Genomic DNA, 13983 nt, shown 5'->3' with positions numbered 1-13983 from the left:
AGCAGTTCGGGGATGGCGATTGCATCTTTCAACACGATCGAGCATCTGTTCATACTGCACGGCCTGTGGCGGAGTGGTTACACAACAATAACATCTCTGTAATGGACTGGCCTGCACAGAGTCCTGACTTGAATCCTATAGAACACCTTTGGGATGTTTTTGAACGCCGACTTTGTGCCAGGCCTCACCGACCTACATCGATATCCAAATATAGAAAGAAAATCCAGCACTTCCCGACGTCTTAAAAACTTCCAATCTTTATTTTCAATACATTAAAATTGAAACATGGCAACCATCATAGGGTGAAAAAAATATATGGCTACGCGTTTCGGGACACAACTGGTCCCTTCCTCATGGCATACTACAATAATATTCAAACTTCCCTTATAAAGACACCCAACCTTAGAAACTCCTCCCATAAGAACAATTAACCCTTAAATATATATACACATTCCTCTTGTAAACATTACATATAATATATATATTCCATTACAATATCATACACCATACAAATATATTATAATGATCAGCCGTATTTCAACCATACTAGTGATTGACCATATGTTTTATATCCTTCCACTAAAGTCCTATACACATTATGCGATTCCTATCTCTTCTAGACATACCGTCATAGAACTCATCACTCAGAATTACATGAACGTAAATATCGTTAGTACTCCTCACATAATCACAATCAATCCAAAAATTCCATGAACTGTAAAACCCATTAGAATTTTTAATAAATGTTATTACCTTCATTATCCATATTGATATTCCCTCCGATCATGTGACCTCCCATAATACCTCATTCCGGGATCACCTGACTTCCCAAATTCCATCGCTTCTACTCACATATACAGCCCAACACCACTAGGTATGTATACCAGAAGTTCTTATAATCACCTGTTATATGGTCACATGACCGGACCAATATATTACATGACCGGACCAATACATCACACATTCCAATTCATCCCATTAACATGTCAAAGACTTCCATTCAATAATATTTCGTTTATATAACACTATTAATGTAAACCCTTTATATTTTTAAGACCATATAAACCAACCTATTCACGGGTAATTATTTTATTTACCTAATAAATATATGACAAATCCGAACGGACGTTTAGTCCCAGTGGAGATCTAGTACCAAGTGTCAAAATCCAAAAAGCTTCCCTTACTAATAATTTTTTCCTTCTATTACCACCTCGAATTAATTTGGGTATTTGTTCGATAGCATAAAATTTCAATGTGCTGGTATTTCCATTATGTTCCATTAAAAAGTGTCTAGATAAATTGGATATATTGTCTTCATTTTTTGTACTGTCTGTTATGTGTTCAGATATACGGGTTTTTATGTTCCTAATTGTACACCCCACATATGAGAGTCTGCAACTGGTACATTCCACCACATACACCACAAATTGACTATTACAATTCAGATGTTTTTTAATCCAATATGTTTTCTTTTGGTCTACACTTTTAAAACTATCCGTTTTTCTAACATATCTGCACATGTTACAGCGTTTCATACCGCAACAAAAAAATCCCCTTACATTAAGCCAAGTATTAGACGTCATCTCATTCTGAACATACAAACTAGGTGATAGTCTGTTACCCATAGAATTCCCCCTTCTAGCTACTACCTGGATCCCCTTATTGATAATCTCATTCGTTACTGGATCTTGTTGTAGAATCGGGAGATTTTTATAAAAAATTCTCTTAATTGCGGAAAACTGATTACTGTATGGAATTGAAAAAATTAATTTACCCTCACACTCCTTCCTCTCTTTTGTCCGTTTTTCCTGCAAAAGTGATTCACGTGTTTTTCCATTCACAATTTTGACTGCTCTTTGTAAGCTCCATTCAGGGTATTTTCTGCTACGCAGTCTATCCAAAGTCATTTCCAACTGAACCTTATATTCTGCATCAGAGGAACAAGCCCTTCTGGTACGTATCACCTCACCCACTGGGACTGATTTTATTGTATGGCTCGGGTGATGGCTGTCTGCCCTTAAAAGTGTATTACCCATTGTACTCTTTCTGAATAGACTGGTTTCTATTCTACTTGTATCCTTATTGCCTATTAGACATACGTCCAAAAATGAAATTTTATTAGAATCTTGTGAAAAAATAAATTTCAAACCTATAGGATTTGAAATTTATTTTTTCACAAGATTCTAATAAAATTTCATTTTTGGACGTATGTCTAATAGGCAATAAGGATACAAGTAGAATAGAAACCAGTCTATTCAGAAAGAGTACAATGGGTAATACACTTTTAAGGGCAGACAGCCATCACCCGAGCCATACAATAAAATCAGTCCCAGTGGGTGAGGTGATACGTACCAGAAGGGCTTGTTCCTCTGATGCAGAATATAAGGTTCAGTTGGAAATGACTTTGGATAGACTGCGTAGCAGAAAATACCCTGAATGGAGCTTACAAAGAGCAGTCAAAATTGTGAATGGAAAAACACGTGAATCACTTTTGCAGGAAAAACGGACAAAAGAGAGGAAGGAGTGTGAGGGTAAATTAATTTTTTCAATTCCATACAGTAATCAGTTTTCCGCAATTAAGAGAATTTTTTATAAAAATCTCCCGATTCTACAACAAGATCCAGTAACGAATGAGATTATCAATAAGGGGATCCAGGTAGTAGCTAGAAGGGGGAATTCTATGGGTAACAGACTATCACCTAGTTTGTATGTTCAGAATGAGATAACGTCTAATACTTGGCTTAATGTAAGGGGATTTTTTTGTTGCGGTATGAAACGCTGTAACATGTGCAGATATGTTAGAAAAACGGATAGTTTTAAAAGTGTAGACCAAAAGAAAACATATTGGATTAAAAAACATCTGAATTGTAATAGTCAATTTGTGGTGTATGTGGTGGAATGTACCAGTTGCAGACTCTCATATGTGGGGTGTACAATTAGGAACATAAAAACCCGTATATCTGAACACATAACAGACAGTACAAAAAATGAAGACAATATATCCAATTTATCTAGACACTTTTTAATGGAACATAATGGAAATACCAGCACATTGAAATTTTATGCTATCGAACAAATACCCAAATTAATTCGAGGTGGTAATAGAAGGAAAAAATTATTAGTAAGGGAAGCTTTTTGGATTTTGACACTTGGTACTAGATCTCCACTGGGACTAAACGTCCGTTCGGATTTGTCATATATTTATTAGGTAAATAAAATAATTACCCGTGAATAGGTTGGTTTATATGGTCTTAAAAATATAAAGGGTTTACATTAATAGTGTTATATAAACGAAATATTATTGAATGGAAGTCTTTGACATGTTAATGGGATGAATTGGAATGTGTGATGTATTGGTCCGGTCATGTAATATATTGGTCCGGTCATGTGACCATATAACAGGTGATTATAAGAACTTCTGGTATACATACCTAGTGGTGTTGGGCTGTATATGTGAGTAGAAGCGATGGAATTTGGGAAGTCAGGTGATCCCGGAATGAGGTATTATGGGAGGTCACATGATCGGAGGGAATATCAATATGGATAATGAAGGTAATAACATTTATTAAAAATTCTAATGGGTTTTACAGTTCATGGAATTTTTGGATTGATTGTGATTATGTGAGGAGTACTAACGATATTTACGTTCATGTAATTCTGAGTGATGAGTTCTATGACGGTATGTCTAGAAGAGATAGGAATCGCATAATGTGTATAGGACTTTAGTGGAAGGATATAAAACATATGGTCAATCACTAGTATGGTTGAAATATGGCTGATCATTATAATATATTTGTATGGTGTATGATATTGTAATGGAATATATATATTATATGTAATGTTTACAAGAGGAATGTGTATATATATTTAAGGGTTAATTGTTCTTATGGGAGGAGTTTCTAAGGTTGGGTGTCTTTATAAGGGAAGTTTGAATATTATTGTAGTATGCCATGAGGAAGGGACCAGTTGTGTCCCGAAACGCGTAGCCATATATTTTTTTCACCCTATGATGGTTGCCATGTTTCAATTTTAATGTATTGAAAATAAAGATTGGAAGTTTTTAAGACGTCGGGAAGTGCTGGATTTTCTTTCTATATTTGGATATCTTACAGCCGGATGAGTCCACCAGCTTCCGTGCACACCGACACAGGACTTAAGGACATTGAGAGGGGTGAGCTGAAAATACTTAATTCCTTTTTTGACCTACATCGATACCTCTCCTCAGTGCAGCACTCCGTGAAGAATGGGCTGCCATTCCCCAAGAAACCTTCTAGCATCTGATTGAATGTATGCCTGCGAGAGTGGAAGCTGTCATCAAGGCTAAGGGTGGGCCAACACCATATTGAATTCCAGCATTACCGATGGAGGGCGCCACGAACTTGTAAGTCATTTTCAGCCAGGTGTCCGGATACTTTTGATCACATAGTGTAGATAATAAATATTAGATAGATAGATAGATAGATGATAGATAGATAGATGATAGATAGATAGATAGATAGATAGATAGATAGATAGATAGATAGATATGAGATAGATAGATAGTAAATATTAGATATATAGATAGTAGATAGATAGATAGATAGATAGATAGATAGATAGATAGATAGATAGGAGATAGATAGTAAATAAATATTAGATATATAGATAGATAAATAGATAGCAGATAGATAGATAGATAGATAGATAGATAGATAGATAGATGATTGATAGATAAATAATAGATAGATAGATAGATAGATAGATAGATAGATAGATGATAGATGATAGATAGATAGATAGATAGATAGATAGATAGATAGATAGATGATTGATAGATAAAAGATAGATAGATAGATAGATAGATAGATAGATAGATAGATAGATAGATAGACTGCTTAAGGTATTAAATTCCTCTTTAATGAAATCCAGCTGGACTTCAAAGCTATCTAGTTTTCCTTAACTCATAAATGCCCAAAGTGAATTATTAGATCCATAAAGCTAACTTCTGAAGAACCTGGTCATGCATGCAGTGTAAAAGCCATTTTCCAGTATGTGTAATACTGTCATGGAAGGAATGTGGACAAGAGCAGAACATAAGCAATCTTTAATACCGAATATAATGGTTGCATTGGCTGTTATTGTCTAGATGTTGTTTATTGTATTACTACTGTGTACTAAGACTTGGACTGATAATACTGTAGTATGTTCTAATAATGAGAGAGGGGAAATGTATGAATTCCTTATTGTTACTTTTATGTCACATGATAGATTATTTTACGGCATATTTGAAATACTAGATTAGTATTAGTTGAATGAAGAATATAAGGATGAAATGTATCATGCAGTCACCAGTGAAAGTTTAGAAATCATACTGTGACAATAAATACTCAAAGTATCATATTGAAGTATATGGATGAGGAACTCATGTATTAATTGTTATTTCAGTATAATTAGGAAAAACTACATAGAAAACAAACTACCCTTCTACGTTTTGTCTAATAGAACTTTATTTCAATATCTGGTTAATTGGCTAATCGATTAATGGGTGTAATCATTAATAACTAAATGCATATTGATGGCCTCTGGACCATTTCTACTATATCTATTCAAAGCTACACAACATATCAATACTCACTGTATACATTATATATCAGCAAGAACACAATGTGAAGCATTTATAAAAGCTAGTTCTAAAGACTTTGGCGGTCATTTATTATGTATGCTTTTTTATACCTTGTCATAATTTACTGACATGTACCTAATTTAGTAAAAAGATGCAATTATAATATACATATTGTGCACAAATCATTTCATGCTAATTGTGATTTCAATGCTGTCAATTATGTAATTTATCAGCAATATTTTGCTTTCTTTTTCTCACATTGTTCATGTACTGAAGTATAGTTGATCTTTCACGCTTTTTTTTTTTTTTTAAAGAAGGAACTCATCAGAAAAAGAAGGCATTTCATAACTGCATTGTGTTACTATATGAGAAGCCTTGATTAAGGCTAAGGCCTTGTTCACATCTCCATTGGTAATCCGTTCGGGGAAGTCTGCATGGGGACTTCCCCCCTGAACAAACTACCGAATGCATTGGCAAGCGGTGTGCAGTAAAAGCACATGGACCCCACAGACTATACTGGGGTCTGTGTGCTTTCTGCACGGTGTCTGCACGAGTCATGCAGACAGGAAAGGAGATCGTGAACTACTTTCCTGGATGCATGTTCCATGTGGAGACAGTGCAGAAAGCACAAGACCCCCATTATAGTCTATGGGGTCTGCGTGCTTTTACTTGCCAATGTGTTCGGTAGCCTGTTCAGGGGGGGGGGGGGGGTCCCATGCGGACTCCCCTGAACGGATTACCAATGTAGATGGCTAAGGGCTAGAGGCAGAGGGCTAGGGATTGTAAGCTCTTTTGAGCAGGGCCCTCAGTCCCATTGTGTGAAATGACGTTCTTTGTTATGTATGTCTGTATCTGAACCCTATAAATTGTACAGTGCTGCGGAATATGTTGGCGCTATATAAATAAAATGTATTATTATTATTATTATTATTATTATTAAGGACACACAATGTGAAATTCAACTAAAACATACATTGTAGAAAAAACACAGTGGAATCGTATCATGTTTATTTTCCATAGCGTCTTTCATTGCATCTTTGCTGTGGTTTTCTTCCTTACTAAATCTATAAGGAAAAAGTGTTTTTCCGCAGGTAAAATTTACAAGCTGTGTAAAAACAACAACAAAAAATCCTATGAAAAAGGTATTCTAGAGATACAAGAACTAATTCCAGTTGCACAGTTTGATAATTTCCAGATGAGTCTGAGTTGTCAGACAGAAGCTTAAAGGTACAAAAAGGAAATCTAACTACAGGAGGTAACTAATGGGGCTTTGTGTTTCATGATCATTTATGTTTAAAGAAGGCAGGACCTCTACTAAGATGCTTCCTGGTGTTGAAAGAACTACTGAACTCAAAGCCCAACAGTAAATCTCTTACAAATGGCAATGACTTTCTATAATAACATGCGATTTTAAAAAATATTTTTGTAAATCAGTTTATTTCATGTTTTTCTTCTTGTCCTTCATTCCACTGGATATTTTTTAACCCTGAATAAGGTGAATAAAGAGCAAATGCTTTTCTATCCCTCCTACTCGTATAATTGATCATGGCAGAAAGAATCTTATAATCCTGCAGCTGCATAGACCTTACAAGTTAGAAAATTAATGTTTTGCAGTATGTAATTTCTTTATAAAAACAAGCCTGTTATTACAAGGTGGATCCCCAGGCTTTGGCTTCTTGTTATTGTACAACATTATTTTAAATGATTGGAAAAACTATAAAAATCTATGCAGCTGTAAGTTTTCCGAAATGTGTATCGAGCACAACCCCCAAAATGCACAGATGCTTTATACAACTGTGATAACACAAAACTATGAATTGCAATAAACTTAAATGAAGGCTAAAATTACAATGTAATCCTGCACTAAATAACTGATTTACGTTAAAATAAATAGATAAAAATAAAATAATAATAATAATATATAGGTCCAATATAATAGGTCCAAACGCTGAATATCAGCTAAAGATGTAAACAATCACACACAGCCGCAGGAAAAATAGATTTTACATAGCACCCAGTAAAAAGATTGGGAAATTCTGTAGCTCCTGGCCATACTGAGCACGCCAAACTCTTACTAACACTTCTTTTCTCCGGTGTATGTTGTAAAGTGAGCAGGTTAAGCAAGATATGTCTGTAGCAGTCCGAATGACAATTATCTCTGTGTTCAGTGTAGAGCAACAACAGGTTCAGTCATGGTAAGATGATCCATGTCTTGTGCGTAAGTGTTCACTGTTTAATATCAGATGTCAGGTTTATGCTTCAAAATCCAACGTGAGATTCTTTAGCTTTTAATCTTTTAGCAGATATAACTATATTGCTAAATTCTTTGTTGAAAGGGAGTCTGCAAAAGAGACTTACGAGTGCTCATAGATTATAAAAATGTATCTGTCCCTTTGAATAATGATCAAATCTAAAAGGAAACCATGAAGCAGAAATGATTCATCTGGGAAATGCCTCACAATGCAGTCCCCTTGGCTATTACTGCACATGATTAAATATCCAGGCTTCCTTTACAGTACTGCTTTATTTTATTCTAACAAATTATCCCAGTTGCCCTTAGACACTCCTTTATGTACTTGGTCATGCCCTCAAAGTTGGATTAAGGATAAAATGGATGAGGATAGTGTTCGTAAGTTTGTATGTGTTAACTCACCAAAAAGTTTGCATCTGGCTCCAATAAAACATTTGGAAATTAAAGTTTTATGGATGAATAGAAAATAAGGCGAATTCACTGTCATATATATTTATGCCCATTGCATTGTTCGCCTCAAAGAAACAATGCAACATTTTACGCACGTATGACAACTTCATAATTCATTTGTCATGGAGATTAGGTAGGTCAAGCGACAGAAATCCCAAGTAAATGTTTATGTATGTATTATGTATCTATTGTTGCCTATATGGTACCTATATATTCCAGAGTACTGTACAGAGCTCATCATGAATTAAATTGGTTCCTGTTCCTACTCAAGCTTACAATCTAATTTTCTTACCGAAGACATGCATAGTCACACACACTATAACCAATCACCTTAGCTATCAGTAAATTTACACATGGACTATGGTAGGAGACCACAGTACCCAAAGGTGCATGCAAACTTGAAGTAGGAGTTGACCATCCAAACACCCTGTACCACCTAAAAATGTCTTTAAATTAAAAACATGGATACCAGAAAGTTATCCACTTGTTGAAATAGTAAGAAATATACGCGGAGATGGTCCCACCTTCCATTAACCCCATACCAAGTATTCAAAGGCAGTGTAAGCCTGCCCAGTGATGACCTCACAATAATGAACTGTTATAGAAACTACATGTTATTCTCATTTATTACCATCAACCAACACCACTTTTGCTGTGTACCCCCAATGTATGTTTTGTTTTGTTTTTTTGCTGTTTGGCCTTCTCTCCTCTATATCTTCAATATGGTCACTTTCCCTACAATCACCTTATAGAATACGACATCAGAATTACTGTCTTACAGTAGCTTGAACTGATTTGATTGTCTATGTCTTAGTAATATCACGTTTCTACAACGTATTTTTAAACATTAGTTTCTGTTTTCTGTCTGAAAACTTTCCACAATTAAAATCATGCTTAGCTTCCATCTATTGTACATAACTCACAGTTTAACAGCCTAAAAGTCATTTATCACAAAAATTAATGTATCTACATAATTCAAAGCATATGTTGAATACTCCCTCTATTTCTAGTTGGATATTTTATAAATGTATTCAACTCCCATTCGACGAATGCCAAGTCATTTCAAGGTTTGTGTTGTTTGTACATACTGTGTATGGATTTTGATAAACATTAGACACAAGCAATAACACATCAATCTTGTTGTCACTTCAAAGTAACTACATTGATTCTGTAATATGGATATATTTCCTGGTCGGATTCTACAAATGGTTTAAAGTAGATATTGAATTTAACATTGATATGAAATTCAATCCGCAAGGTGCTATGATGGACACTTGATTGAAGAGAAAGTGACATTTCTGTTTAGTCGCAGTCATTTTAGATTATGCTGTTAAGGAAGGGTATAACTATGACTGGAAACTAGAATATTGTTTACTAGAAGAACTCCAGTGCCTCAGGAAAACTATCTTATACGTAGCTAAAGAATTACAAATTACATTCTGCAATTTTTAATCAAAATTAAATATAACCATAGCTAGTAAACTCATAAATGTACAATAGTATTGGTTATCCACAATTACCACTAGAGGACACACAAAAAATGTTGGAAACCTAGACACTCTCTCTCTCTCTCTCTCTCTCTCTCTCTCTCTCTCTATATATATATATATATATATGTGGCCATATTAATAATGATTTAATGTGTCTGGGAACTTCCCGACACCTCCTCCCCAAAAGCAAATTTCTGCCGAGATTTGAGCTATTGGATTAAAACTGCCTCATTTTTTTTCTTTGGGATATAAGCTTCCCGATGTATTTGTGCTTAATACTTGTTTCCTATTAAGAATAGAAGCATACTTGGCCAAGTTGAGCATGCAGGTACCATGGGGTTTGGAAGAGATAACTATCAATGGATTAAGTATTCATGAAGCAGCTATCTAATGAGGGTGGCCAACCTAAGAATGTATCCTGTCTCTCAATAAAGCAATAAAATCTAGGCACTCAAAAAGCTATTTTCATGCAAATGAAAATTTATTGTCCAACCACAAAATTGTAATCTTTGGTTAAACAGTTATTGTTTTAAGATGGTGTAGTTAAATGGAAAGGAGAAAAAAAAGCTGTCTTCCAGAGATGTAGTGGAAAAAGCAGAAAAACTTTGCTGTACTATCCATAAAGGCAATGGAGTAAGAACATGTTAGCCTTCAATATGGTCTCCTGTACAGACATTTTATTTCAAAACAAAAAAATAAGAGCTACAACATTTAAAATAAGATACACATGATTCACTTTGACATATCTAAATCTAATAATATAAACAAAATGCTAAATACATAAAAGTCCTTTATAAATCAAACCTACACTAGACTGCATTCAATACCTTGACCCAAATGTTCTTGAATAACAAAGATCTATCTTTGTTAGTTCACTCAAAATTGCTAAGACCATTGTACATTCAGTCCAAGATAACAGAAAATAGATGAATGATGACAATATCTTTGCTTGACAAGAATGATCAGTCTTGTAGAGTCTAAAAAGTAATTGTGATTTACATTTGCTTTTCATAATATAAAAGTTTAATAAAAGTTTGGTGAATAAAAAAACTTTGTAATAAAGACTTAGCCAAGCTAAATATGACTTTTAACAGGTTAAGTAAGAGATGCTAATTACTTTTACTCAATCTTTTGCATGGCTTTCAATCAGCTCTCTCCTGCCTGCTAAACTGATCAATTCGCTGCCAGATCTGTCATCACTGAATACAAAATGAAGACAAATAAGGCTATGCAGAATTTTGTGGAGAGAAAAAGAGGAAGAGGAGTCAAGTGAGAGAGAACTAAGGCATACTGCGAGGGGCATAACTTGAGGGGGTGCAGAAGGTGCAGTTAGGGGCGCCCATGAGCACTAGCATCAGAATTGAAATTGCAGCTTCCATCTGCCCCATAAGCCAAGGAGATCCACAGATTACCCTAACCATACTAAGGATGATTAACTCTTTAGCATCCGTAACCAACACTATCAAGAATTTGCTGTATGAATGAGGTAGGGGGCCCCGACAAAAGATTGCACCAAGGCCTACAAGACTTTAATTATGCCACTGCATACAGCTACAGGTAACAGTGCATATTTATCAGATTTCTAGAAGTTTTCCAGCAGGTTTTAGCAGTGCTGAAAAGTATAGATGTGAATTAAGCTCTGGTGAGATGTTTATCTTACTGTTATGTACTTCAGGACATCTATGTCTCTCTGCTTCTCTCTCGCAGTGGATTGAGCATTTTAGCAGGCAAGAGGGGATCTGATAAGAGGAGATTTTCCTCTAATAAGATATGTTTCAGAGTTCCTTCTATTCACCAGAATTATTCAAAAAAATGTGAAACGACAGTTACTCTTATATTTGTCATATCCATTGAGATATGGGTTTAGCGTGAACCAAATGGTAGCTCCGGGTGGCACCTATGGGTAACATTTTAATTTACCATAATTCTATGTCATGCTTTATGTTTTGCTGGGTTTTTCCCAGATAGCACACTGTCTGGTTCATTTCTATGGGCCCGTACGCATGACCATGAATTATACAGTCACTTGTGCGGGCTGATACTCTAGGCCACAAAATATGGAACAGGTTCTATCCTTTCCAATTTTAAGGCCCAGCTTCCACAGTTCTTATTCACTGAGTGAAAGGGGCCACAGAAGCACGGCTGGCACATTGATAACATTCATGTGTCCCTGTGCGCTGCCCATGCCGATCATTCGCACCTTTAGGCTGATGGATTCACACACAGCTATGTTTCTTTCATTTCTAAATCATTCAACAAGCAGAAGCATTTTCACAACACTGAATATTTCCTCTGCAATCCTTACCGTTCAGGGCGAAACTTGTGTTTATGTGGCCTTTGCAAATCCCATCGTTGACATTCTTTTCCTGTCTCTGTAAAATCCATTGGCCCTCTGTAGTGTTCACCGTTACAGGTCACACATTCCACTGAAATGGTGATATAATATATGAATAGTGTCAGTAAATATTAATAAATACAGTAAATTTGCATGAATTATTTGAGAAACTATAATGTTACTAATGCTAAAACATAGAACATGTGAAATAACATTAGAAAATTACCTGAATACATCACAAAGAAGGACATAGGTGCATAAATGCCTTTAAAGGGGTTGTCCCATCACAAGGATCCTATCTATACTGCTAGTTTATGTGGATTTAAGACTTTTCCTAAATGCATTGCTTTTTCAAAACTGCTTTGTTTGGCTGCCATCTTAATTTATTCACTTCATTGTTTAGACTCCATTTCTATGGCCCTTGGGATTATCTGCTCATTTGTCAAGTGATGTAACTGCCTGCTCTCATGGAGGAGGGAGGGGTTGGGAGAAGCTCTGAGCTGTTTGTGTCTTTTAAGTAGCATAGCTTCTCAGAGCTCTTATCAGTCGGTTTAATTGAATTTGGCTGATAAGAGCTGAGATAGGGAGTCTGTTGCCTCTGTATGTAATGCAAACTGATTTACAGTCCTATGAAAAAGTTTGGGCACCCCTATTAATCTTAATCATTTTTTGTTCTAAATATTTTGGTGTTTGCAACAGCCATTTCAGTTTGATATATCTAATAACTGATGGACACAGTAATATTTCAGGATTGAAATGAGGTTTATTGTACTAACAGAAAATGTGCAATATGCATTAAACCAAAATTTGACCGGTGCAAAAGTATGGGCACCCTTATCATTTTATTGATTTGAATTCCCCTAACTACTTTTTACTGACTTACTGAAGCACAAAATTGGTTTTGTAACCTCAGTGAGCTTTGAACTTCATAGCCAGATGTATCCAATCATAAGAAAAGGTATTTAAGGTGGCCAATTGCAAGTTGATCTCCTATTTGAATCTCCTCTGAAGAGTGGCATCATGGGCTACTCAAAACAACTCTCAAATGATCTGAAAACAAAGATTGTTCAACATAGTTGTTCAGGGGAAGGATACAAAAAGTTGTCTCAGAGATTTAACCTGTCAGTTTCCACTGTGAGGAACATAGTAAGGAAATGGAAGACCACAGGGACAGTTCTTGTTAAGCCCAGAAGTGGCAGGCCAAGAAAAATATCAGAAAGGCAGAGAAGAAGAATGGTGAGAACAGTCAAGGACAATCCACAGACCACCTCCAAAGAGCTGCAGCATCATCTTGCTGCAGATGGTGTCACTGTGCATCGGTCAACTATACAGCGCACTTTGCAGAAATAGAAGCTGTATGGGAGAGTGATGAGAAAGAAGCCGTTTCTGCACGTACGCCACAAATAGAGTTGCCTGAGGTATGAAAAAGCACATTTGGACAAGGCAGCTTCATTTTGGAAACAAAAATTGAGTTGTTTGGTTATAAAAAAAAAGGCGTTATGCATGGCGTCCAAAAAGAAACAGCATTCCAAGAAAAACACATGCTACCCACTGTAAAATTTGGTGGAGGTTCCATCATGCTTTGGGGCTGTGTGGCCAATGCCGGCATCGGGAATCTTGTTAAAGTTGAGAGTCGCATGGATTCCACTCAGTATCAGCAGATTCTTGAGAATAATGTTCAAGAATAAGTGACGAAGTTGAAGTTATGCCGGGGATGGATATTTCAGCAAGACAATGATCCAAAACACCGCTCCAAATCCTCAGGCATTCATGCAGAGGAACAATTACAATGTTCTGGAATGGCCATCCCAGTCCCCAGACCTGAATATCATTGAACATCTGTGGGATGATTTGA

General features: G+C 35.8%; 1 protein-coding gene across 1 annotated transcript in view; it reads right to left on the bottom strand.

The window, feature by feature from the left end:
- Positions 1 to 13983, bottom strand: part of HGF (hepatocyte growth factor) — a 144102-nt gene that overhangs the window by 75458 nt on the left and 54661 nt on the right. Inside the window, exon 6 of the mRNA XM_075274052.1 lies at positions 12099 to 12219. Coding sequence (XP_075130153.1) covers positions 12099 to 12219 — 121 coding nt within the window. The remainder of the gene's footprint in view (positions 1 to 12098; positions 12220 to 13983) is intronic.

Source organism: Leptodactylus fuscus, chromosome 5 (assembly GCF_031893055.1).
Source record: "Leptodactylus fuscus isolate aLepFus1 chromosome 5, aLepFus1.hap2, whole genome shotgun sequence".
NCBI classification, from domain to species: domain Eukaryota; kingdom Metazoa; phylum Chordata; class Amphibia; order Anura; family Leptodactylidae; genus Leptodactylus; species Leptodactylus fuscus.
Note: the sequence above shows the minus strand (reverse complement) of the source record. Positions and strands in the feature narration are given on the sequence as shown.